The sequence below is a fragment of the Strigops habroptila genome, chromosome 9, assembly GCF_004027225.2.
Source record: "Strigops habroptila isolate Jane chromosome 9, bStrHab1.2.pri, whole genome shotgun sequence".
Taxonomy (NCBI): Eukaryota; Metazoa; Chordata; class Aves; order Psittaciformes; family Psittacidae; genus Strigops; species Strigops habroptila.
In genome coordinates this window covers 20,559,558-20,587,208 of record NC_044285.2, presented here as the reverse complement: position 1 = coordinate 20,587,208, position 27,651 = coordinate 20,559,558, and the positions used below count along the sequence as shown (strand labels likewise).

The following is a 27,651-nucleotide window of genomic DNA, read 5'->3' as shown; positions in this document are numbered from 1 at the left end:
GCAATGATGGTATTGTCACCTCCCAGGGCAGCAACACAAGGACAGGGGCCAGGACTTCTTCAAGATCTCTGGAGGAAGTGACCCTTTGCTTTTCCTTGGGGCTGATGTTCTCATATACCTACAGCTCAGGTTTTATATGCTCTCAACATAGTTAAATGCCTTTAGAAAAAGAGAAGAAGTCAAGCCCCAGAGCTGTAAGTAGGTTAGGTGGCTCGTTCTCAGTAGGAATTATGTCTCTTACCTGTACAGGCATTTTGGGTTTTAATCTCTCATGGCTCTTATCTGCATCTTTGGGAATTGTAGTTCTTCCGAGATGCCAGCAATGAATCATTTCTGGAAATAGGTCACAGGCTTTTTTGGAAGTTTAAGAATGACCACAGTCATCAGGCAGAAGGCCTGTCTAGCTCAGAAGCTATACATAGTTACGCCTAGGGAAAGAAGTATCCAGGAGGCTGAGGAGAAAGGAGGCAAAAATACCTGAGGAGAAGACAAGAAACACAACTGCTTTGAAACTGGAGCCTCAAGGCCTAGACATGGCATCAAGAAGGGGCACTGAGTGGTCTGAGAGGCTGGTCCATGGGGCTCTGTGCTGGACTGGCACTCGGTGAAGGTATTCCTGGCTGGAAAAGGCAGCTGAGCAGCAGGATATGGTAATTGATTCATGACTCAGATGTTGGAGGTGATTCCAGGGTGCAGCCCATGTCACAGGGACCTCATTTGTGGTCTCATCAAACCTTCACCGATCTATGAGTGGGGAAACACCCTCTGAGTGCACTGAGCTACCAGCACAAAGTCAATTCAACCCATTAGCATGGACAAGTCATGAGAGAGAATCCTGAGGGCATTATTGATCAGGTTATGCTGTTACCCAGGTCAGCAACACCCTTTCCCTCGGAGCAAGGATCTATTCTTAGTGAGGAAATGAAGAAGTTGTATAAATAGGTGACCTGAGGAAGTGGATCCCAAGCTTCTTTCCTCCCAGCAGCAACATCAGGTCCCAAAGCTGGGCCATGTCACATCCTGCTTAGAAGCTGTTTGCCTTCCACTCTGTGGTAGCTTTACCTGGTTGAGAGGTAAAGTTAAAACCCAGTAACTACAGAAGACCTTCTGGGACAGGCTGGTGACAGGCAGGTAAGACACAAGTACCCCAGAAAGACATCAGTGGTATGGGATAGGCTTAATGCTTCTAACTATCCTCTCTTGCCCAAAGGCAAGATGAGTCTTTGGCAAAGTGGAGGACTTGATGAGAGGAAATGCTCTTTCTTCCAAGCCATGTGCAGTTTAGCTTGTGGAATGCACTGCCAGGAATCCTGCAGGCCAGGAACTTGGCAGGATATTAAATACATGCCTAAATAAATGGCTAATAAGAACTTTAAAAATTGGCTTATATTCTTCCTTTGCAGTGCTTACTAAAAAACAATCCCCGAGGAATAAATCCACCTGTGAGCAGATCACTTCAGAGCTGCTTGGTTTGGAATTCCTCACGTGAAGCACTTCACCATTAAGAGCTGGAGAGTGGACTAAATGAATGTCTGGTCTGCCACAGTGCCTCCCTGTTCCCATTTACCTATAGGAAAGAGCCTGACCATGAGAACTAAGATTTGTATCCATAAACACACTGCCAGGACCTGGGAGGAAGAAATCAGATCAAGAGAAGAGCCCCTTCCAATGAGCAGGAAAATCTTCTCCAAAGACAGCATTCCTAGTTCACGTTCTAGAGAAGCTGTCACCAAAGAGATTAGCAGTGACCTTTGTCTTCAGATTTCTTTCAGTCACACTTGAATTTGTTAGTTTAAAGTTCAGAACAGGTATTTAAAACTCCAAGATTGTCACTTAATGTACATAGAGCTTCCTATGATTACACCTGAGATAGATACAACCTAAACTCATTAAGGTCTGCCCAGCAAGTGCAAACTTGCTGAACTCCACAGCTCACACAGTTTACTCTTCATCAATTGGTATGTCTTTAATCCAGCTTGCGCTGCAATCCAGAGAGTAAAGCACATGCATATTAACCTGCTACGAAGCCCTGTCTGGATGCCTGTAAGACTGAAAGAACCTGCACCCAAAAATGCACACCCCAAAATGGAATGGGTCCTTCAGGTGCTTTACAAGACCTGCTGCTCACAGATCTCTCCTCACCTCTGCGGCTAGCATTTGTTTAAAGGATCAGCTTGCTGTTGACTGAAGGGATGGTGGTTTTTCCTCCCGTTTTTAAACAGAGATGATAATGTACATTTCTATATGCTCCATCTGCCTTAGGTTTGGTTATATTTGTGTACAAAAGCCCAACAGCCTGGCAGGATGGCTCAGGTCTGCAGGGAGATTGAGTACTTGCCACCTAACTCAATGCTCTACTTTAATTCAATTGCAACCACAGAAACCAAACACAACTTCCACCCTTGACTTTTTGATGCTGTTAATGATTGTAACAGCCATGCAAGGAAGTGACCTGGCAGGCCTGGAGGCTGGAATGTTTTCATGTGCCACGAGGCAGAGAGTGTGAGCAAAGATAATGCAGCTCCTCCGCCTGCAACCCTGGTGACACTGTATTTTAACAGAGACTGAAGTTCACAGCCTGAGGATGCTCAGCACAACGGCCTGATTTGCAGATGAGCTGAGCTTTTCCCTGCAAAGTCTCCACTGATCCACTTTTACTTCTCACTAGGACCATTTTTGACAGGGCAGATGAAACCACCGCTGCACTTCACACCACAAGGATAAAGATTCTTTACTGCAGCCCTGGACAAACTCCGAAGAGGGGAGTGCCAGGCTGCTGGCAAAGAGCTGCTGCTCTTTGGTTTTGTAGCAGAGCACCACAAGGTTTCATTGCACACCGATGCAGACTCACTTGCCTGCAGTGTGTCACACATCGCATCTGGCCCAGGACAGGTAACAGGGAGACAACTGCCTTTTAGAGCAATAACAGCAGTGTAACCTGTCCAGTACTGCAACCTTAGAAAAGACAGGTTGTAGGAGAACAACACAGTGAAAATAACTCCCTGAATAATACACCTCTGAAGGCCTGCTCCCTCCTGTAACCTTCACAGAGGAGACACAGAGAAATGGGAGGAAGAGGAGATGCTGGGGAAGCGCAGCCGGCAGCCTCCTGTGCGACCTTCCCATGGGGAAGTGCCTGGGTTCATCTCGCATCTGCTTGAAGAATCTGGGCCAGGGAAAACTAGTTTTTAACCAACAAGCAGTGTAGATTATGCAAGTATGAATTCTCTTCACCAAAGTGTGACAGCTTAATTCCTGCTGTGGTTGTAGATGGATTCTAGATAAATGAACTAAGTCAGAACAAAGATGTTTATTAAAAGCACCTATACCTAAAACAGTCTTAAAGTTCCATTAATATATGCTGGGCAGGAACATAGTCCCTAAAGGCTGCCACTTTAATTAGAAATTCAACAGGAAATGCTGCCTGGTGACAGGTCTCAAGGCAGAACTCCCCAGAGCTGCAGCCTGGGAGAAGAAGGAGATTTGCACAGCTCTTTTAGGGGCATAACGTAATGATATTATCATAATCATAGTAATAAAAACAATAAGAATAATAAGAGTTTGACAGGAATGTTGTATGTTCAGGCAAAATGCAAGGGTGTTCTAAAAACCTGCTTGCTGTCCCCTGTGTGCCTGAGGTTGAGCCCTGGCTCAACACAGCTCCCCAGGCACGTCTTTACCCTTTTCCCCTGGAAAGGAAGAGGCATTTTATCCTAGGGCCCTGTCTGTCAGAGCTGGAAGGGCCCCAGATGCCACCATCGCATTGCAGGATGCTCACACAAAAGCCAACAAAGTCCTAATGAAACCTTTACTTCTCATGGCAACATGTGATCAGTAAGTATTTTATTGGTGTTTCTCTCCAAAAAGTACACTGCTGATAGAATTACTTAAACAAAGCTACTGGTTTAAGGCCCATTCTTTGCTATTTTCCTTCTGAAATGGCTTTGCTGCTGTATCTATTCAACTTTTCTTTTTAATCCTGATGGGAATGGGAGCCGCCACCCCTCTCTCCTGATTTACTGCTCTCCTCATATGGGGCAGAGTGATGATAACCCACCTCCTTGCAAGACTTCACCTCAATGTGTAATAGTGAGAGATTGATTTAAACTTGAAAGCAGGAGTGGGGTTTAACCTTCCAAAGCTCTTGTTGTCTCCCTTATAACTCTGGATGCACTTAGAGCTCACATAAACCTCCAAACTGCCCTTAAATTGTGTTGTCTGTGGATGTCTGAATACCTCCTGTCTGACAGAGTATTTCCTTGAATGCATTTGGAACCTGCTGCCTTTTCATGTCACTGTTCCATATCTTTGCTGAATATGGCAAAAGAAATATAGATGGCTCTCATCTTTTTCTAGCTCACTTATTACTTTAGAGGCTTCATTTAATGTCTTCACCTTAAAGGAAACAATTTCAAACTTTTCATTTGTTCCAGGTTGTTCTCCATCATTCTCATCAGTTTTCTCTGAATTCACTTTACTTGTACAGTGCAGAAGTAGCCTAAATAACTAAAATTGGGCTATCTTTATCCTCAGTTATCCTACCATGTCCATTTATATTATTTTTAGTGCTTGTCTCTAGCCTGTGCTTCCCCAATCCCAGTTCTGCTTCTTCACCCCCTCCACCGGAGAACCAGGCAGTAAGAAGCTATACAGAAGCAGCTTCCATAAAGCAACCACACTAAACAGAAATGGGAGCTCCTTTAAGCGTTCACATTTACTCTGCTTAGTCTCTTGGTCAGGTTTAAAAGAAGCTGAGCCCTTTGGGAATTCACTTCCTAGCCTGCTCATTCAACCTCTCCTGCCTTGCCCTCTACGGTCTGCATCATTCTTCAACTTCTGCTGCTTTCTCTGATGTAATGACAGCCTGTGCACACAGAGGCTGTGTCTGCACTGGAAAGCTCCAAGCAAGCAGTAGCTATGCCGAGCCAGCCCTGTGGCACACTCTTTTCCACCCCTAGCAGCCTGTAGAACTGGTTCAAAGTATCAACAGTGAATTTAGGAGGGCTGAGTTTCTCAGGCTATCTGCTTCTTGATGCTCTTCAGTCTCAGTCATGCTGGATGTCTCCAGAGCACATGAATGAGAGCTGTGCACAAGGGCCTCCACCCTGGAAGAACCCAGACTGTGGTGGAGTCCGTGTCTGGATGTGTGCTGGCACAGATGCAGAGCAGACACTAGACAAGCTGGGAGTTTAGAAGTGGTGCAGTCTCATGCTGAGGTGACAGCAGGGATCAAGAAAGGCTGACATTGCCTTTTATCCCCCCAAAAAGAGTACTATCAGAGTGGTAAAACTGCAACACAGCACCAGGTTGCCCTGGAGAGCAAGCTATGCTGTAAGGGATGGAGAGGGGACCAGTGCTGTGCTTCAGTGCTCTGCATTTACTATAATGAGTGTCTTTTCCATGAGCACTCCTAACCTAAGGCAGAGTTATTATGAAGTGTCAGCAGTGATTATAAATGAAGCCAGATCCCTGACCCCGGAAAGCTCTGGCAGAGCAAGGAATGTGAATGAGGACCCAAGCATGGCAGGCAGAGGATGGAGACACCAGGAGCAGCTGCAACATATGGGAGCAGGCAAGGAGAACCAGCAGGGCAGGACATGCTTCCCAGGCAATGTTAAATGACACACTGTGTTGCAGAAAGCTTTAGCACCAGGACTAAATGATTCTCTGCTTTAACTAACACCATTCGATTCTTTCTTTGTGTTTACGGTGTTTCCCCTCCATGAAGGGAATAGGGAATTAAGCTGCAGACAAATTCTTCTAGAGCAATATGGGCTAAGAAACATTTTGGCTGTTTTGAAACCCAGCTTCAGGCAATCTCAACCCCTTCTCAGTGCTGTCACAGCCTGGAAACAGTGGTGGGATGCCTCAAAAACCCAAGGTTAAACTGAGTATGGGATGATGCAAATGCAGGACACCAAACTTGACCTGCTCAAATTTGAAAGCCTGATATGAAAACCAAATATGAAACCCCGATAAGAGCCTGCTCCATCAGTTCAGGGCTTAGCATGAACTCACATTCACGGGATCTGATTTCCCTCTTCCATGTCTGACACAGTTGAAATCTCACAAAATGTTAGATTCCGCCTCCTTTCAGTAAACTTCCAAGAATATCTTTTGGGTTCAGGTTGGATCTCCCCAAAATCCCAGGCACCTCAGTGTCTGGTGTCCAAATCTTTAGCAGATGATTGGTATTTGAATCTAAGTCTCTGCCTACCACAGAGACAAGAGATGATCTGAACATCAGGATTTCATTACAGATCCCATCTCCCATCTGTAGACTAAATATCATGGGTAATGCAAGCACTTTTGACAAGACTAATGAGAAAGAATTTGGCAACTGTCTCCTTCAGGATGAGTTCTGATCATCTGCTGGATGTCAGGAGGGAGATGAGGAGGAAAGTATTGAGGATCATTGGGGATGAGGTGAGGGACATGTGTAGAATGTATTGGGATGCAATTAGAGAAAACCCAGAACTGAACATCAAGGGAAAATACTAGTTGTAAGACTCTCTCAGCAGCATTACCTTGCTAAGGGAAAGGCAGGAAGCCACAGCATCTAGGGCATCAAAACCAGGGCTGATACGGAGTACAGGAGGCTTCTGTGAGCACCTGGGCTTGCAGCAGGATCTGCCCAACCCAGCACCTCTTTGCTTACACCAAAGGTGACCTGGCAAACCCTTATCGCCACAGAAGACAGAAGGGGAAGCCCGGCAGTGACAGCCATGGCCAGACACAGTGACAGGCGCCTGGCCAGCATGTCCTGTCCCCCTCCAGCACACCAGCTGGGCTGTGCCAAGCTGTCAGCCCCATACACACACACAAATACACACATGGGCTCAAGATGAAGGGATGTCTCCGCTATAACTGATGACCACAGATAACCTCCAGCTGCCACCGCTCCAGGAACCGAGCGGATCTCTCCCTGCTCGGCCTGTGAACTGGCTGACATTGCTCTCCTGCAATTCCAGCTGTGGGGAGCTGTTCCTTTAGCACCTGGCTTCGAGGCTTGCCAGCAGTAAGCAGAAAGCACACAGCTTGCTGTCCTGCTGTCCTCCTCCCAGGAGGCTCTGGATGAGGACTCGGAGCACTGCCCTTGCAGTCAAGCCTCCCAGCCACCTGGCCTGCCACATTCCGAGGCTTCCAACACTGAGTTCTGCACTAACCCCCTCACACAGTTATGCCACAGGCTTGTTTCCCCACCACCACCCCAGCTTCCTCCTGGCACTTTCTCCTGCTGTGGTTGTGATGCCAGTGCTGGCATCTGGAGTTGGCAGCTGCCTCCCATCCATCAGCACATCCCTTTTCTGTGCCAGCAGTCAATTAAGCTGGCACATGGATGTAACTTTCCCACCTTCCTGGCTCCATAAAGCAACCCACAGTGCGTGGAACTGCCAGCCTTGGAGGCAAGGAGCTGGTTGTTAGCTTTCAGGCAGGGGAAGCTCCGGATGATCTGCGAACAAGTGATGGGAGCAAGAAGCCACTGTGCGGGGTGCTGATGCCCAGCCCTCATGCTGAAGAAATGTTCCATTCCCTTTAGGTTGGAAATATCCTCTCTCCCCTCTTCTATTTGAAAGATGTCACTAGAGAATATTTTCTCCCCACTTCCAATGCACTGAAGGAAGTTTTGAGGCGGTGTCCTCCAGCTCACATCTCCCCCAGGAAGGAGGGAACGCACACAGGCAACTTTTCCTCCAAATGACCAGAAAAATTGCTAGCTAATCAAAACAGGCTCCGCCTCACTCAGACAACTGATTGTAGCCCTGGCTCTTCTCCCTTCCCTTACCCTGTTAGTTGATCAGGGTCAAATGCTGGGCTCTGAGGCTGCTTCCTCTCTGTCTGCTGCTGCTGCTGGCCAGAGGCTGGGGAGGTAGGAAGGAAAGGCAGAAAGCAGCCAGCAATAGCTCTGTCTGGGCAACATTTACCAGGCAAGGAAATGGCAGAGCATTCCAAGCTTTCCCCCTCTGGAGTTTGCCACACTGCACACTTGTAGCCCACAATAGTAGGTTTACCTGAATACAAAGAGTAGGGAGGATGGAGCAGTACAAGGCTCCATGGAAATGCAATTTTTGCTAAGCCCGTGGGTATTCAGTGAGGGTATGATCCTGCTGGGACACAGAAGGTCCCCCCTCCATGGGGCTGTAGATACTCAGCCTAGAGCAGAGCCAGCAGAGATCCGTATGGACCATGCATGGCTGGTTCAGTGGCTGCACTGCCGCAGGCAGGGTGAGTGCTGGGAAGGAGGTCCAGGGAGCCTCCTCTCCTCAGCAGCAGATGGAAGGCTGCTGCCAGCTGCTGCAGGTCCCCAGTCAGCACTCTGCAGCACGTCCACATCTGAAGGCTGCAGATAAGGGGAGAGTGCTTTCTGATAAGGTTCATTTTAAAGGCACCATCTCCTGTAGGAGCTTGCAGCGTGCTGTGTCTCAGGAAGGGGGAGGAGAAAGAGGGTAAAGGCCAGAGGAACATATTCCAGCCTGGCTCCAGATCCCATCATCTGCATTCCAAGCACTCACAGCCAGCCAGGATGGAAACTGAAGGGGTTTTTCCATCTTCCTAAAGTGGGCTGTGCTCTTCCTTCCTGGCTGGCTGCTAAAATGACTTTGAAGAAGGTAAGGAGAAGGGCAAAAATGTATATGTGAGAAGCATCATCGTGTGCTTCTATCTCATCTCCAGCAACATTATTTCCCGTGGTCATGAGAGAAGCTCCAGAAGGATTCCTCAAGTTTCCCTGAAGCGTAGCTGCCCTCTCCCCACATACACCCATGGGATGCACTGTGTAAGGCAGCTGCAATCTGCCCACTGCTATGTGCCAACCCCTCTCCCTCACAGCAGGTACATGAGAGAGATCTCCTGCTTCCCATGCTGGAGAAGCCATCTCTTCCCCCAGACACCAGCAAAGGCCAGCTCTCCTCTCTCCAGCCCACCTGTTCTCTGTGGGTTGAAGCACATTTCTACTGTCTCAATTCACAGAAGCCCTCTTCATTCTGCTTTCCCCTCGTCCTGTCAGCCTTCTTCCATATTTCCTTCACATTCCAGAGTCAGACCAGGTCTGCTTTATGCTGAAGATGAAATACAAACGTGTCTTTCACATCTAGAGGGAAGAGAACTAAAGGGAAAAGTTCTCAAGTGCCCTTCCTCTTACCTACAGCTTGAGGTGATTTATCAGCTGGAAAAGGCAGCTGAAAGGATGTCTGCACCCTGGCAGGGAACAGATCTTTGAAGAAGGGCTCAGAGTGCAGAGAAGCAAGACTTGCCCATGGGCCAGGCCTGTGGGGAGGGGGAAGAGCCTGCAGGAGAAGGCACACCCAGCCTGAATCACAGGTGTTATTTTCCTCTCTCTGCCTGTATGCAAATTCAGCCCTTTTTATCCTTCCTTTGCATGGAAGAGTACTATGGAAATAGAGAGGAAGGTGACACGGCACAAGCTCCCCATGACTCATTAGCCACTTTGCATCTCCCAGAGATGCTCTAGCACAAGGCAAAGATGGAGCTACAGGGAGAGTGAGGAAGCACCGAGCTCATGCGATACCCAAAGTCCATCACATTACAATACACTTAGACAAACCCACCAGCAGAATATCCCCCTCCAGCTGCTGAGGGTATTGTCAGAGAGCCCCTGGGAAGTGTGGTGCTGGCTGGGCTTGCTAGAGATGGTCTCTTTACATCTCCATGTGGCACACAAGGGCCATGGTAAGCACTATGGTAAGGCTTTGACCGCCAAACCGTCTGTGAGGGCTGCTCCCAAGCTTTTCCAACCTCTGTGATGTGCTATAAGAACATGCCAGTGTACAGAAGCACAGTTCCCTGACCACGACTCCCAGTTTTCAGGGAAGATTTATGTGGGGTGAATTTAGGGGGATGTTGCATCCTTCTAGCACTGAAAGGGAGGACCTTTCTGAGTGACACGGTCACACTGACATGTCTCATCTCTCCTAGGTTCACCCTGCTACTTGCAGGATAGGACTGGTTTTGGGTGGTGGGGATGAGAGGATGACTGAAAGTTCTTTATCTGTTTAGGATCTTTCATTGGGGATCACTGACAGAAGCATCCAGACTTTGGCTGCAACAAGTTTGTATAGAAACTACACAACTTCAGCTTAATTCTTTGTAGCATCAGAAAATCCAGACACACTGTTGGGTACAGTAGAATTAGTGGATTTTTCGGTGATACATAGTAGTAGGAAGGAGTCTAAATAAACCCTGTTTGAGGGACAGCCTTTCCAAACTGAGCTGCACTGAGCCACGGCAAATCAAGAGGAATTAACACCCGGCAGTTTGCTGGGTGAAAAATAAATATATATAAATGAAAAGGCAAAAACCCAACAAACACAGCTGCTGTTAACTGCTCCCACCCCCTCCAGGGACCTGGGGAAGAGCAGGCCTGTCAGCTGCTGCAGGGGACATTATCCTCACAGTTTCCTGCCAGTGCTTACAAGGAAGCGCTGCTGCTGCTTGTCTGACTGCGTGTCACTGCCAGCACAGAGACAGGCTCTCACAGCTCACCCTCCCCAGGTGAGAGCACCTGAAGTGAACCCGCATGAGGGCAGCCCCTGCTGCACCCTGAGGTTCAGCTCTGAGCACACCCCAGCACTGGGCATGGCTGTGCAGAGTGGTTGCTGCTCTCTCCTCCACCAGCACTGCACCAAGTCACTTCTTGTCCATCTTCAAGCCGTGTTCAGCTCCTGGCCCTCAGCTGACTCACCACAAGAATCTCCCTCAGACCAGTCTCCCTCTATACCAAATCCACTTACACACTGCACAAACCATCGTTCTTTCCTGATCCATCCTGCCTGATGAACCTGAGAAACACTCCCCAAATTTCTCCTTCTCTCCTAACCCTCAGACTAACAGAGTAATCATGAAAACATCCTCTTCTATGCTCATCCACCTTGCTGAGCCCAAGTCAACAGGTCAAGGGAGAGGGTATTAGCTACATCACAAAGTAATGAAAAACTCCATGAGACAGAAGGGTGTGCTAAGATAAAGATACAGATGTCCCACACAGGGCTCTGTTTCTGGGGAAGAGTAGGAACAGTGTCCCCCAGCCCTGGGGCAGGACCTGCCATAGGGTACTTAGCAGAGAAGTGTATGTTTCAGTGGGATTGCTCAGGGTCTGTATTAAGCACATCCCAGGCCTAACAGCACCTCAGAGGCGTGAATGAACTGCGGCTGTTTAAGATCTGTGAGGTGACTACATTATCATCTTCATTTTCTGGGAAGGAACGTTGCAGGACTACAGGCATGCGGCTCATTCTAAGCCCAGAGGGAATCCAGAAGAATACTTGTGGTGTTTCTGTTTTCAGATCACATCTCTCACTTTCTTTCTCCACCTGTCACAAAAGGCAGAACCATCAGGCCCTCTCTGATTTCTGGCTTCTCCCTCATAGATACTGGATGAGGAAATGGCAAAGAGATGGCCACTGGCAGGTCAGCAGGGAACTGCCTGCTGCGTGGCTCTGCCAAGGGCCACCATTGCCATTTTACATCCTCAGGGAAAAGAGTTTTCTCTTAGATTAAAAAGCCCAAGTTCACCACCTCCCTTCCTTCCCCTTTCCCTCTGTCTGTGCGCACATACACCCACTGCAGTCTGCCCTTGACTGACCAGCTCATGTAGAGAACCACTGCTGCATGGTTCGGGCTCCTCCGCAGCTGACCCAGCTCAGCACTGCTCAGCGTGTGGCCGGCTGCCACCACCGTCCCTCAGATGCTGCAGTGCACCCAGCTGAGCACTGCTGAGTCATGGAGCCTTGGAAGTGCCAGGGGTACGAGAGGAGGTGTGTGAGTCAAAAGCAGGGCAATTCCCATCTCTCTCCCATTTTATGGCACATTCTTGTTGAGGAACTTCTGGATAGGCATCACCCAGCTCACAGCTCCGGCAGCTGCGGCCCTGCAGGACTTAGGAAACGGAGGAATAGTTACCAAAATATCCCTGGCCATGTGGGAGTAGAGAAAGTGACAGACGCTGGAAGAGATGAACAGGGGACATGAGTTCCTTGGAAGGAAAACGGGGGGTGATCAGCACTGCCAACACTTCAGAATTCTTCTGTGGTGCTTGAATCAAGTGAATAAAAGGTTCTTGTACTGAAATCACAGATGTATTTCCAAGTCTTCTTCCAAGAAGGCAGTAAGGAAAATTTTGCTATGAATTGCAAAGATGTTTCAGAAACATTTGCCATTCTGCTGTGACTCTGGGAATGTGGAAACTGCCTCACCCTTTCCTCTAGTCCTTGGGGTATTCCTGCTTATCAAAACTGGGGGTTAAAGCAGAAGAGGAAGCTTAAAAACATGCATCCTTATGAGAGAAGCAAGAATGAAGTTATCTCTCAGCTCTGAAAGAGTTACCACATTGATTTCTGCTTCAGAAAAATGAGGTTAAGTTGGATGCATTAAGCTGGCAAACTGGATAATTGCATGTCCTGAAACTGTCTTCGAAACAGCTCTTTTCACAGTGGTGCTCAGAAAATAACTTCATCAATAAGGCTCCTGCCCATTAAACCTTCGCACCTCTCCGTGCCCTGCTCAGGAGTGAAGCCTGTCCTCCCCAACAAAGGCTTCTTCTTCCTTTCACCTTGAACTAGTGGGGGAAGTAGAGCTGTCTGCATTACATTAGCATGTTTCTGGCAAGAAAAAAGGGTGAAAACCAAACATGTTCTCCGGGCTGGGGGGTTCTGGCTCCAGCTCCCCACATACAATGTGCTGCTGAGAGTCTTGCACTGAGGCTGGCAACTTCTCCTCTGGAGTGGAAGTGAGGTTCACTCAGAGCCAAAGCTTGGCCTCAGGTTTGTGTTCCTCCCTTCCCCAGCCAGTGTGGCCAGGGGCAGCCCCTTCCAGCCCACCCAACGCTGGTGCAGCCCCACAGGCAGGAAGGGTCAGACCCTTCTGCATGGCTGATGTTGCCCTGGCCCCCTCCCTGAGTGCACAGCACCTTGGAAAGCAAGAGCTTGCCCTTGGCTACCTTATTTGTGTGACAAGACATTTGAATTCTTTAACTCCCAGTATTATGAAGGGGTGGTGCTGGAGCCTGAGGGCTCACTCCAGACCAGTGAGCCTTGTCTGGGAGCAGGATTCAGGCTTCTGCTCCGCCTCGAGCTCCACCACACAACAGCACTTGCCGCGGGGTGTTGTGTCTGTGGTCACTGAGGTGTACTGGCAACTGGCTGTTCCCTCCCACCAGCCCTATCTGCTTACAAGAATAAAACTACCCTGGATTCTTCTGGTGTCAGAGTGCCTACAGCTTCGAGGGGGGAGGCAAACAAAGCAAACCAGACAAGAAGAAACCACACACATATCTAAAGAGCTCTTCAGAGATTTTCCAGGATCTACCGCCTTGATGACAGTGAGTGGGGTATTTTCCCTTCCTGCCAGCAGGGATTTGCTCTCTTTCAGTCCCACTCCAGCAGGAGCAGCCTCAGGTCCCACCTGGCACTGCCCTTGCTCGGTGACTGGCTCAGAGCACATGAGGATGCTCTGTGAGGAGATGAAGTAACTGATTTCAACCTCTCTTGGCAAAAACCAGCTCCACACTGCCATGCTCCATCTAACACTCAAAAATCCCCTTTTCTCCCTCCCCTATTAACCAACTTGTCTTTTTTCCATGGTCCTATTTGGGTCAAGCTCCTGCTTTATTAACACAACTTAGGGATTTGGCATGTTCTTTTCCAACCCTGTCTTGCTCAATACAAAAAGTGAGGTAAGGAAATGCTGGTCTCCTCAGCTACCTCATTAAAGCTTTTTACTTGCTATGAACACAATCAATAGTGCCTTCCTGGAAGAACCTTCAACCAGAGGAGTAATGAATTTACTAGCACTTGCCAAGGCTAATGGTAAAACACTGGCCTTAAGAATAGGGTGAGTTTGGCAGCATATGATTCTCATACTCCTAAAAGGCAAAAACAGATTTGGTAGTGGATCAGCAACCCAAATGGTCACAGGAATCTCCCTCTGAACGGCTTTAGGAGCTGTATCAGCCATCCTGCTGACATCAGCACTATATACATGCACACCACATATACAGCATGTATGTGCTATACTGACATTATACTGACACAAGGCTCTGCAGAGCAGGCTGCTTAGGGCACATACACAACCCAAGGGGCTCAATTCCAGCTCTAGAGAGGGTACAGCCCTTGCAGGTTGGCCTTCACTGGGCTTTTTCTATGGGGCACAGCTGTACTGCAATGTGTGGGAACACAGATTCAGGGACCCAGGCACTGCCTTTGCAGGTTCCTGAGCTCACCAGATTTTTCAGTGATTTAGAGCTTCCCTAAAGCTTTGCAGTCAGAAGTACAAGGTTGTGAAGCCCCCTCTTCCTGTTACAAACATACCTGGTATCACACCACCTCATACATCACCTCTATGTGAGAACACAGCAGGCTGTGTCAGTGTGCTGAGGGCCCAGGGTCCCCACACGGCGCAGCTGGAGCATGCCCTATCCATGAAGCGTGCAGCCTAAATGGTGCTAGACCTCAGAAACCATCATGCCAGACTCCAGCAGTTCTCCTCTGAGGACCCTCTGTTATTGTAACGCAACTGCACTGACAGAGCCTGCCAGAAACCCCCTCCACAAACAATGGCCTGAAGAAGAATGACAGGCAGCCGGCAAGATCTGGGCTCTGAGCTGCTGGCAGCTGGTGCTGGCACAGAAATACAGGGACATGAGCTCCCCAGGAGAAAGGGAAACTCACCACAGTGCCCAGTGAAGGGGCACAGAAGGAGTAGGCTGGGAGGAGTCTGAGGGAAGAGCAAAATGAAAGGCTGGAGCAGCAACCAGCGATGACAGTGATTACAGATCATTAGATCAGCCTCTCTCTTTTGAAACCTCTGTAATTCCATCCCAGCATCAAAGCCCAGACTGGTGGCCCCTGTGACTCAGAACCAGGGCAGGGCACAAGCTAGACCTGGGCACTAACACACCCTTACACCCTGGCCAGTGGGGACTTCACTCCAGACCGGGGTGGGGGGGCACGAATTTAACCCCACGGCTGCTACTGCAGGGAGCCTGAGGCTTACCAGGGCCAGCCCCGATGATGATTTTGGCACACAAGTACCTGGCTGCTTAGAACAGATGCAAGAAAAACCATCCATGAGACAGCAAATGACTTGCTACAAGCTGGATCTGAACTCCCAACCTACAGACAAATGGCTCCATGCCCTAATCCCAACCCCTCAAGCCATCAATTCCCCTATCATAGCATCCTGTTGACAGCAGACACATTAAACACTGCCAGAAGGTAACTGTAAAATAATAAAAGGCTTTTTTCCTTTTTCATGGCAACCTCCATAGCTGTGCAGCTATTCAAATATTTGCCTGGCTCCTTGTAATGCATTATAACCCCTGCTTTATGATATTCTCTCTTTGAAACTATTCTCATTTCCCAGGTGGGAGCTTAATTTGCATTACAGTGAAGATAAACTCCACCAAACCCCACTATTTTAGGTGTCTTTTGGCATGCAGCAGGGGATGGATCACTAGGTGCCCATGGGCAAGCGAGGGAAATCCAGTGCCTGGACAGGAACAGAGAACATCATTTCCTTCTGTGTCTGTCCTCCCTCCACCAAGATGTTGTGCTGTACATGTGGAAACAGTTCAATGTGGTACAATCTTCCAATGCATCAACAAGAGGGTTTTGCCATTGATTTCAGCTCAGCCTCTGTTTCCTCAAAAGGAAAAGATGCTGGAGTTTTGGGTCACTTTGTGCAGGAAGAGGGAAAATTGCTATAATTTGCATTATGGTTCTAATAAGCTCCTCTAATGACATTAACGACAAATGCTGCCTTCAGAGATGAGGTAATGCAAATATAGGAAGGAATCCAGCCTGTTCTCCCCCTCCCTGCCACAGCACCAGTGTTTATTGAGTCTGCTTTTACTCCAGGGTGGCCAGAGGTTTTATGAGTTACTCCCCTGGGTCTGCCTTGCAACTGAACATGACAGAATTGCAAATCACAGCAATACAAACTTTGCTAAGCTATTTGGAACTGCCTATGCAATGGGAGCCTGCTGTGCTACTGGAGAACAACCATTTTGCCCAGCTCCTCCCCTCTCAGGATCCGTGGATTTGGCCCAACATTACAACCCCAGGCCACTAGCCATGTTATCATAGAATCATAGACTGGTTTGGGTTGAAGGGACCTTAAAGCTCACCCAGTTCCAACCCCCTGCCATGGGCAGGGACACCTTCCACTAGAGCAGGTTGCTCCAAGCCCCTGTGTCCAACCTGGCCTTGAACACTGCCAGGGATGGGGCAGCCACAGCTTCTCTGGGCACCCTGTGCCAGCGCCTCAGCACCCTCACAGGGAAGAGCTTCTTCCTTATATCCAACCTGAAGAAGGCTACAAATAGATCAGAAGAAACTAAGGGCATTCAGAAGAAACTAAGAGAATGATTGTTCAAATCACAAGGAAAAGCAATTGGGAGCCATATTCTCATAGACTCAGAAGCTCTTTCCTAGTCCTTCCACAAAGGCCCTCCTAGCCTTTGAATCAATGTTCTGAATCTCTCTGAATCTTCTTAGAAGTGAGGTCACCCTTCAGATGATGTGCCCAGTAACAGACCTGAGGAGATGTATTCCCTCCATTCTCAAGCTTCTATGTAATGTGGAAACTTAAGGGAAGAAAAGGACAGTATTCAGGAAAGTTTTCAAGCTTTCACTGAGGTAACAGTTTGAAAATCACCAAATTGTCCTTTTCTTCAGGTTCCATATGTAAAAATTGAAAACTGGATTTTTTTTCTGACAAAAATCAGCAAAAATCCTCTTACTTATGATAATCTTCTCATTGTGATATGTATCAAACCCAGTGTTCCTTCCCTTCCCATCATAACCTCTCACACCTTGGGATGGGTTTGTAGGATGTTAATGTTCAGAGTCTGCTTCCTCTCAACAGTTTCTCCAATACAACAGTGGGAAGGTCCAATTCCCTGACTCACGTGGAGGTGACAATGTGCCTCCATGTTCCCACAGTTAGGAACCACTGACCAGCCCAGACACCCTGAAATGCTCCTGGAGTGGTTCAAAGGCCAAGATGACAACAGCTTCTCTGGGAATGAACAAGGCATGACGGAGAACCCATGTAGGATGCTGGTGAAGGGCCTGGAGCACAAGTCTGATGAGGAATGGGTGAGGGATCTGAAGGGGTTTAGTCTGGAGAAGAGAAGGCTCAGGGGGGACCTTATCGCTCTCTACAACTGCCTGACAGGAGGATGGAGCCAGGAGGGGGCTGGTCTCTGCTCCCAAGGAACGAGGGATGGGACAAGAGGAAACGGCCTCAAGCTGCCCCAGGGCAGGTTTAGATGGAGATGAGGAACAATTCCTTCCCCAAAGGGTGCTCAGGCATTGGAACAGGCTGCCCAGGGCAGGGCTGGAGTCACCGTCCCTGCAAGTGTTCACACACCGTGTAGCCGAGGCCTCAGTGCCATGGGTTAGTGGTGGCCTTGGCACTGCTGGGGCACCGTTGGACTTGATGGGCTTAAAGGTCTTTTCCAACCTGGTTGATTCTGTGATTCTATGTTTGTTGTATCTCTGGCTGTACAGCTCCGCACACAGACCCTTCTGGATCTCTGCCTACAGACTTGGTGACTACCAGACACTGAAATTCAGGATATGCTATTGAGGAGAGGCTCTGGCCAGTACAGTGTGCCTCCCTACACTGCTACCAAGCTTCCACTGCAGGGTAGGTATGGCAGGCACTTCAGAAAGACTCTATTTATATCCTGTCCTACTGGTGAAATCATGAGTTGGACCACTCATGCAAAATGGATCATGCAAATGAAAAAGCTACATTTGGGATTAAGCTTATTTTCATACTCCAGTGAACACGGGTACGTTAGGTGATTGTTTTGCTTCTTTGTTTTTTCTGTTTCCTTCAGGTTGTTTGCCCAGCTGCAGGCCCCAAAGCACTTGGTTCGGATCTGGGGAAGGATGTCAGAGCAGTACTCTGCTGAGACACAGTGGCTCAGGCATTTCAAACCACTGGCTCTTGAGCCCACAGACTCCTGACTAGCGGTGATCTGGAAAGGGTGAGAGCCTGGCTGCTTTACAGCACTGCAGCCTTAGAGAAGCTGCTCTCTGCTCACTGCAGGGTGAGTGATAAATTCATGCAGAGCATGGCCAATTGCAGGGGAAGAAATAGAGGCTCACTGTGAGCTCAGGAAGGGACCACTTATCCCTGTACTCACTCAGAGCTACACTAATGCACAGATGGGATGTTCATCTTGGAGGCAAAGTAGATTAACATCTCTGCGTACACTGGATCCCCCTCTCCTCCCCATGCAGGACCCAGAGTCTCAGCACTAGTCATTAGCAAGGCAGCAGTGGCTGCTCCATCAGAAGTCACTGCATAAGCTCAGTACAGGTGAGCAGGAATGCTGTATCCAGACACAAGGCAGCATGCTCCCTCCCTGACTGCTCCATCCACCTCTATTAACTCTGCCTCAGACTGCCCCTCACACAATCCTGTTCACACACAGACTCTTCTTCAGTGGACCAGTGAGCCCTACTCAAGTCTTTTTTAGCTTATCTGGTCGCATGCAATGAGCCTAAGAGAAGGATACTACCTATCAGATAAGACATTGAGTGGGATAGTGTGGGGGAACAAAGGAGAGCACAAGTCTTCAGCAACCCAACAGTCCTCCTTTAACCCTGCACAGCAACCTGCCCCCTGCGTACACCCCGAGTAAGTCTAGTCCAACACTGCTGTGTCCTACAGGAATGAACACTTCCAGTTAGCACTGCTGATCTGTGCAGTGAGGGAAGATTAATGGCAACTTTCAGAGTAAGTAGGCACTTCAGAGTAAGAAGAAGAAGAAAGAACTGTCAGTGTGGTTCCAGGGAGTGCAAGCGTTTACTCCCACACAAAGATGAAGAAGCACTTCTCTTCCCTCTCTCCTTGCTGCTTTACAGCCTGTACTGCACCAACAAGGCATAAGCCCTTCTCTCTGCTTCCCTCCCTGATTTGAGAAGGGGGAAAACCTCCTAGGATCATACTCTCCCCAGGAAACTGCTGCTTGGGAAAGACTATGGTGTTTGGGCTGCTGGGCTCTGCAATGCATAACAGAGTCTGCATTGCAGTCTCAAACTGCAATCCAGCACCATCTGTCCCTTCCACTTGCAGCGCTGCATTGCTCCAGGAATCAGTTCTTCAGGGGGGTCCGGGGAGCTCCTGGCTGTGCTGCCCTGACACCCACCACAGCCAGCAAAAGGGAGATGTGCCCCACGGGTCTGTGTCACCAGAATGAAACTGGAAATGGCTGCTCAGAGAAAGTGGGTGAGAAGATGACAGGGAAAGGGCTCTGGTTTGCTTTCATTTCATTACGGTTTAGAACAAATCCAGTACAATCAACAGCAAATATACCTAAATACTCTTCAACAGCCTTCAGGAAAGGAAGTCAAAGAGCAGAGATAACAAGCAAGCAGGGAGCTCTGCACTGATGGGGCTGTGTGTAAATCTGTATGAAGGAGCAACTTAGGCAACAGCCTAAGCCACCACCTCGCCTTTCCTGAGTGTTCTTGGATTAGAGGACAGAGCAGCATCAGAGCCAAGGGACAGGACAACAGACCTGGAGATACCTCACTGCTCTGCTCAGTCTCTGACTTACTGAGTCACACCGGGAAAGACATTTTTGCTTTATTTATCTCCATCTCTGTGCACTGCCTCCCTGCCTGTGTTATGAAGCAAATGAACCTCGTACTGAATTCTTCAGGCTGTAGCCACCTCTCCCTGCGTGTCTGTACAGCACCTTGCACAACATCATCCCAAACTTCACCAAGGCATTTTGCTCTGCTGCAAGTAAAGCATGCACAAATCATAACACCACAAAGCTGAACTGTGCACCAGTGCTCCCTCTCTGAGTCAGCGACGGTGGGAGGAGGTCCAGCTCTGTCACGAATTAGTGTTCTGACAGCTCAGTGCAATCTAGCCATGACTTGCATGGCTGCTTTCCCTTCACATTCCCAGGAGCACACTCTGCATTAGATCAGGCTCTGCATTAGGCTCTGCTCCAAAGCAGAAGAGAAAGTATGGGGAGGAAGATGAAATTGCCTTGACCAGCTTTCCTTGTCCTGACAATATGCTCCTGACATGTGGAGAAAGATGCTGAGAGCTTTCTCTCTGCTTTGGAGAGCACCGAGACAGGAAAAATTAACTAATCTTCAACCTCCTTGTAAGGTTGTGGCTTCACTTGTATTCTGCCCAACAGCTCAGCCTGCACACAGAACTCTCCTGGGAACAGCACAGGGCTCTTGCTTTTCACCAGACCTTTATGTCTTTAAACAGATCCTATCTGTCAGCAGATTGCTCCTTTCCTCTTCCCCTTAACACAGTAAGAGAATTTAGAAAGCAAGAAGATTATAAATACATCACCGAGCCATTTATTTAAGAGATAAGCATGTGAAAGAAGAGGTGCCACAGGTTCTGCAAATGAGCTTTATCTAGACCTTTCCTCTGAGCTGTTTCTGGACCTTCTGGGGCTCTGGGAAGGCAGGACCCTGCTGTCTGGCTAACTGCTCAACTCACTGGCAGCTCTATAACTCCACACTTGTGGCAGCAGGTCCACCCAGCCCATGCATCATCTCTACAGTTTATACATATTATGATGGTGAAGCAGATAGTAGAGTCTCAAGTGACTCAATAGCACTATGCTGAAGGCCCTCTCGGGAACCTGCTAAAAGCAAAATGTCAGACTCAAGACACAATTTGTTAGCACTCGCACTGGCAGAAAGTAGGAGAACGGGCATTCAAAGAGAGCACTTTTGTGTAATACCAGCATAAATAGAGAAAACATACAGGATGCAAGTGCACCACACGCTCTGCTCACCTCCTCCCACTGGTGGATGTAGCGGATGAGGCGGGAGAGCCGCAGCAGCCGCAGCAGGCTGAGGATCTTGGTGAAGCGCACGATGCGCAGCGCCCGGGCTGTCTTGTACACCTCCGAGTCAATGCGTGTTTCAACTATCAGGAAGATATAGTCCACGGGGATGGAGGAGATAAAATCCACCACAAACCAGCTCTTCAGGTACTTCATCTTGATCCTCTGTGGGTCTAGGATGATCTCTGTGTTGTCCTCCACCACAATCCCAGTTCGGAAGTTGAGGACAAGGTCGATGAGGAAGAACGTGTCCGAAACCACATTGAAGACAATCCACGGGGTAGTGTTTTCATCCTTGAAGAAAGTGATGCCCACAGGGATGATGATCAGGTTCCCTACCATCAGGAGAAGCATGGTCAAATCCCAATAAAACCTGGACAGCAAGACAGAAACATAGAAGATCAGCTACAGTATGGGAGCTCAGGGAGCCGAGGTCAACAGAACTAAGGTACTTTATACATCTCTGCTGTCAATCACCCCCTGTGCTCTGCCAGTATGTCTGTACTCAGAGTACACAAGCTGCTAATGAAGTACTTGATATCACAGGAACACTCATCTTCTGGCTTAGAGGGTTCAGAAAGGAACTGAGGACAGAGCTGGACATGCCCACTTGAAAACTGCAGCTGGGACTTCCGAGCCACCCAAGAAGAGACTGACATACCTACAGTTACTACAAATGGCTGGTAGGTAAAGGGAGAGAGAACACAAGTAAGTGTTCATACATCAATAAAGTTCATACATCAATAAAGGCACTTGGGGTTAACATCCTCAGGCTACTGTCTGATCCTTCTTTAGAAGCAGCCAGCACTGACAGCACTGGGTTCAGGATGGAATTGAAGAGCGGGCTGTGATCTGCAGTGCTCGGTTACATGCTGAGCCAAGCTTATGCTGAGCCTGGACTTGAGGAGTTAGTCCACATTCTACAGACCCCTGTTTGTACAGACATAATCAATAAAGCCTGGAGGTACGTGCCTGGAAATATCTATTTCATTTCTAAAGTACGCAATGACAACATTTAACGACTGCTCCATGAAGCACAGCCTCCAAGAAGCTTCTCTTCACTTCAGCAGCAAGTCAGTAGTACCGTTTTAACATTTCTCCCAGGTATCAGTGTAAAAGATACACAGTGACCCGATGTTGCCACAAGTCACCCAGAGGGAGGAGTGAAAACTTTCCTGGGTCTCCCAGTTTGCTGAGGAGTGTCAGGAAGGAGCCACTGCCCAACACAGAGGTGCTCCAGTCCTCTCCAAATGTTTCACCTACAGAGGTGCCAACGTGTTGTGGCTTCACATTGCCAAGATTTCGTCAGCTCCACATTGTAGGCTACAGGGTGGTTACTACAATATTGTGAGGTATCATAAATAACTTGTATTAAGCTGCACTTGTCCCAGCAAATGAGCAAAGGGCACAGAGCAAAGAGATGATCAGGTTTGGTTACCAGCATGGTATTTGTATTATTACTAATCTCTTGAGTACCAAGTAAGCCAAACTTCCTAGGCCATGGAGCAGGTTAACACAAGGGAGAGAACTGAGCCTTCCTTTAAATCAATCTTCCCAACAGTGGTGAAGTCAACCACGTGAGTCTGGATTTACAGGGATGGAATGTAGGAAACTGTTGGGTTTGCTGAAGGACTGCACGCGCTGCTTCTCTGTCTGACAGGTTACAGCCCACATCACTGAGGTGTTTTCAGGAAGAAGAGGTTTACCTTAAAGATCCTCAAAATGTAGCTTTGGTAAGAGCTCTTCAGTTGGGCCTCTGAGCTGCTACAGAACAGTATCTCTGTAGTGAGGCAACTGCATCCATTTCTTAAATGCTCAGCAGGAAAACAAAAAGGGCAGAGTATGTTATAAAACACCTAAAAGCATATTTAAGATTCCAGCTATTACACACGTACAGACAGGTCACAACCCAGCACCACACCAGCAGTTCTCAGAACATTCAGCAGAGGCTGGTGGGAACTGGTGACTTCAGGATAAGCAAAGTTATAATCCACTACTGAGGTTTTATGCCATGATCTATCTCTGCCCTGCTCTCTAGGTGCCATACCCCTGCAGGCATGGCAGCACCCAGTCCTTCACTTACTATAAGGTTGCAGCTGGTGCTGGTAGACATCCAGCAATGAGATTTGTCCATCTCTAAGGGCTGGGCTGTGTCACACAGTGTTGTGCATTAATACAGTGAAATCCATGTTGTGGTCTTCCTCATGAAGGGCCTGAGATGATGCTGCAGCTTTCCTAGTCAATTCATCTCCATAATAATCCCACAAGAGCAGCAAGTCTGAACGCAGTGTGTGTATTAGCACCGAAAACAAATAACCTCCCAGCCATCTTTAATTTGCCTTAGGGGATACAGAAGGAGATGCACAAAGAAAAGAATTTTTTCCTGAGTTTCAAATGAATAGCATGAGGCAGACATGGCCAGACAGGCAGGGATGGAACAGTGAGAGGCTTTCCTCCAAAAGCTTGGGATTCTTGTGCCTCTTATTTTCACACTGGGTGGTGATTTCAATACTCAGTGGCAAGTGGTGACAGTGACAGCAGTGGCAAGGATGGCTCCACAGTTTCAGGAAGATGTTTTCCATACACACAGCCCCAGTAAAATGCTTTCTGCCTGGCTCTAGCACCTCCTGCTACCCCACTCCTGTAGTCAGCACAGCCATAGCACGGTCAGCTGCCCTGCATCCTGATTTATGGCATTTCTTATGGCTATTCCAATTCTAAGATCCTCAAACTCATTTCACACACATTCCTCAGTCCCAGTCTGCTATGACTGCTGAACTGTCTGCAGAGAATCATGGTTTGTAATGTGGGCAAGCAAAGATGAAGTGCTAAAATTCATTGCCCTGCATTTCTTAAAGCAGAGTTCTCCTCCAGGGTGTACTAGTGCCTCAAGATTATTGCCACAGGCTCCCCTCAGTTCTGACCTTTAAAGGCATCACTTACAAAACACAGAAGGTAAACTTGACTATCAGTGCACCCCTGCTAATAAAAGGGTATCCAAGGCGCCAGAGAGGAAGGAACCTTTGGACTCTACAAAGGAGGCAGAAAAAGCTGAAACCCCCCAAGAATTTGGGCTGTGCACCAATCCCAGCACAGGAAATTCACAATGTAACAGCCTAAAAGTTCAAATTTGACTATTAAGATCCCACAGCTCCTGCACGTTTTAAGTTTCACAGACGAAGCACCATTTGCTCAGGGTGGCATCACTGGATTTAGACTGAATAGACTCTGAGTGACCACGACACCTCAGAGGTCTCATACCATCCATGTGTCATTCTGTATTTACGTGGAGGAGCATCTTTTTATTCCCTGTAAATTACTGGCCAGGATGACTAAGGGTGCATGTGATGTATGTGAGGGCAAGCACCAGCTATTAATAATCCACGCTTTCTGCATTTCTGCTATTCCTTTCACCCAGGGACTCCACAGAGCTGACAATGATGAACTTGGCTCTGCAGCACCCATGAGATGTAGACAGAGTTATTATCCCTGTCTTGCAGAATGGGATAGTTGAATGGGATTTGTCCACAGAAGTCTGAGGCCAAGTGAAGATGAGGACCTGAATTGGGTTCTTTGAGTCTAACCAGATCTGAGGCTATTTGTGTGGCTTGAGAAAGAGTTTTAACAGTCTCCTGGATGTTCTCCTCTGATATCCTGTCTTCTCCTCTCTTCTCTTCCTGTTTTCAAAAGCCTACATAAAAAATTAATAAATATGAATGTATTGTTTGATTATACTTGACTCAGTGAGACCGAGCAGCTCGCAGCACAGGGAACTGCCAGCACTACAGAAACCAGATGTCTTGTTCAAACACACTTGTTTTTCATCCTACATCCTACTCTACACATGCTTCTTAGATCTGAAAATCACCCTTCAACATGCACTGCTACCGCCGAGCTTTTAATTCCTAATGTATTATTTAGCTGTAACAGAACACATCTGAGATTCAGTGTGGCAAAGGCAATTTAAGAATATACTTTATGCTCTTTAAGCAGAGGTGGTGTCAGTCAGTTGATTTGATAGCACATACACTTCTGGAGGTGGGTTTTGACCAGAAAGTCAGATCATCTTTCCCTTCTGTCTAGTGCACAATGGAACAGCAGGCTCAGAATATTGCTTTTGGATGTCATGGGTTTAATGGAATAAACCTTGATGTTTCAAAAGTCTTCCATGATGCACTGTAACCCATTACAGTGCATGAGCTCAGGAACGATTGTGACCAGTTGGAGAGAAAACAGGGGATTGCGGAGGTTAGCTGGGTCAGCATCACTGTGTCACTATGGCACCCAAAACCTGCCCCAGTGAGGCACATTTGTGGCCTAAAGTTCTGCTCTTGCTCTGTGGTGTTTGCACTGTCAAGAGAAAATAGACTGGAGCAACCTCACCTCTAAATTACCAAAGCCTTTTAGACGTTTTCAGCTTGTGCTGAAAGGCAGCCAACTCTGGGTTGAACTGAGGCGCTGCCTGAAAGTGCACAGAGAGGAAGCAGAAAAGGAACTGCATCTAACTGGAAATGCCAGGAGCCAGGATATTCCCACCAGCGATGGAATTGTGCTCCGACTACCACGGCCAACCTTCCCAGCCTTGCAAGAGCAGCTCTTTAATGAGAGTATCTTGCTAAAACCAAAACCAAAGACAGATCCAAGGCTCTGCCAAGCCCAGGCAGGAGCACTGCCTCGGTGCTGACTCAAGAAACAGAGTGCCACCTGCTGAGACCCAAATGCCATCTCCATCCTCGGCTTTCCATGGGGAGGAATTGCACCTTATTCCTTTCAGAAGCTGATGAAAATCTGCCCTTTTCTCCTTCCCCCGCTCTGGACTGCACCTTGAATCAGACCCTGCTGTGCTCACCAGCAGCTATCCTGACAGGAAAGAGGTTGTGCCGCAATTCCCAGCACCACCAGTCAGGCTAGAAATAGAAACCCTCTTTGCAAAGAGCATGAGCGAATGGGTGTCATTGTGGCTGGAGCGGCACCGGTGGGAGGTAAGTTTACTCCAGAAAGCAGCTATTCACACTGGTATCTGAACACAGAGGAGAGGGAAACAGCAGGAAGAGCTCCTTCCCTGGCTTTGGAAGCATTACTTCTCCCGGAGAGGAGTAGGCGTATTTCTACTGGAGAGTTACAAACTTTGCATTATGCACAGAAATAACAGGAGGAAAATGGTGATTCACTGCTCCTAAACACACTAAAGGACACCTAACCAGCCTCTGGGGCCAAGAATTCACTTGTGAGAAGAATTAATTTATTTTTAGGGAGAAACACAAATACCTGTGCACTTGAAAACCTCTTTGAAATTAATATCCACCAAAAAAGGAGTAAGATGACTTAAAACAATATTCCATGTGCTGCGTAATGGGAAACGATTAGGGGGCCCTCACTAAAGAAGAAGACAAACAGTTTTAATTCCTTCTGACCAATCTATGCAAATGATATGTATCCTCTGCCACTCTGAATAAACCCTGAGAGCACGGATCATAAGCCATGTGTGCTGACAGCCTGAGGAGCAGAGCTCTGCTGTGTCCCAGCCTCCTCTAGACCTCCCTGCTGCTGCTCACTCAGCCCTGCTTGGCCCATCCCTTCTTGCTGTGCAAGTATATAGGAAATGAACAGTGGAGATACACCAGGGCTGATACAGCAGTAAAGGGCTACACTCCAATTACCTGCACCTAAAGAAGGTGTTCCAACTGTCATGATGACAGCGAAGAGGCAAGACTGGGAGCCCTGTGCAGCTGGTAGGCTGAACTATTCATCTGCTGATCTCAGATGCTGTAGTCATCATGATACCTCAGCTGGCTGCCAGGCAGTAAGAGGTATCAGTGAATCACTGAGATGGGACACAATTTTGTATGCTTACAAACTGACAGAGGGGAGATTTAGATTAGACATTAGGCAGAAGTTCTTCCCTGTGAGGGTGCTGAGGCGCTGGCACAGGGTGCCCAGAGAAGCTGTGGCTGCCCCATCCCTGGCAGTGTTCAAGGCCAGGTTGGACACAGGGGCTTGGAGCAACCTGCTCTGGTGGAAGGTGTCCCTGCCCGTGGCAGGAGTTGGAACTGGATGTGCTTTAAGGTCCTTTCTAACCCAAACCAGGCTGGGATTCTATGTGATTAACTTCCCTGTCATCAGGAGCAAAAGGACAATTAGCTCCTGGTGAATGTTAAGTGCTTACCCAAGGGACAGCACAGAGCACAGAAGGTGTACACCTCGGAGCACTTTGCACCGAGATTTCTTAAAACTCATGTGTTGTCTTCTACAAAATTTTCACTGACTTCAAGTGTCGCTTTCACTTGAGGCGTGATATTTCCCAAGGTCTGTATTTAGCCTTTGACTTAGATTATCACCACTCTACATAACTGCTCACCCAACCCCCTCGGAGCTGCAGCACTGCATTCCGTGTTTCCAGTTTAACAGATATGCTCATATTATTACCTTAAAGTATAATGACATGGATTTGGGTGAGTGGAATATTAAGGAAGCTACTGCTTATGTAATATTTTACCCTGGCATTTGCAGGCCCAGCAGAGCAGCCTGGAAGCTTTGCATTGCTTCTCTAAGGTCACTTTTTAAATCTAATACTACCTTATCAAACAGTGAGCAGCACCCTGCACTTTTCAAAGTGATGTCCATACATTCATTAAATCCCAAGAGATGTAATTAAACTGCACTAGCAACCCATATTACAAATAGATGGACTAGGAGATACTAAAGACTTCAGTAACTCAGAGGTAGAACCGTTATCCAGCAAATAGGGTTGCCTGGCTTCAGCAGAGGTTTCCGGTCATGGTAAATACTAC

At 48.0% G+C, this 27,651-nt stretch overlaps 1 protein-coding gene across 2 annotated transcripts in view; it reads right to left on the bottom strand.

Moving 5' to 3' along the window:
• The window catches only part of HCN4 (hyperpolarization activated cyclic nucleotide gated potassium channel 4), a 94,303-nt gene that overhangs the window by 41,619 nt on the left and 25,033 nt on the right, over nt 1–27,651 (bottom strand). For both annotated transcript variants that reach the window (XM_030498335.1, XM_030498334.1), the window contains one exon: nt 20,810–21,233. In XM_030498335.1, the coding sequence (XP_030354195.1) occupies nt 20,810–21,233 (424 nt within the window). The remainder of the gene's footprint in view (nt 1–20,809; nt 21,234–27,651) is intronic.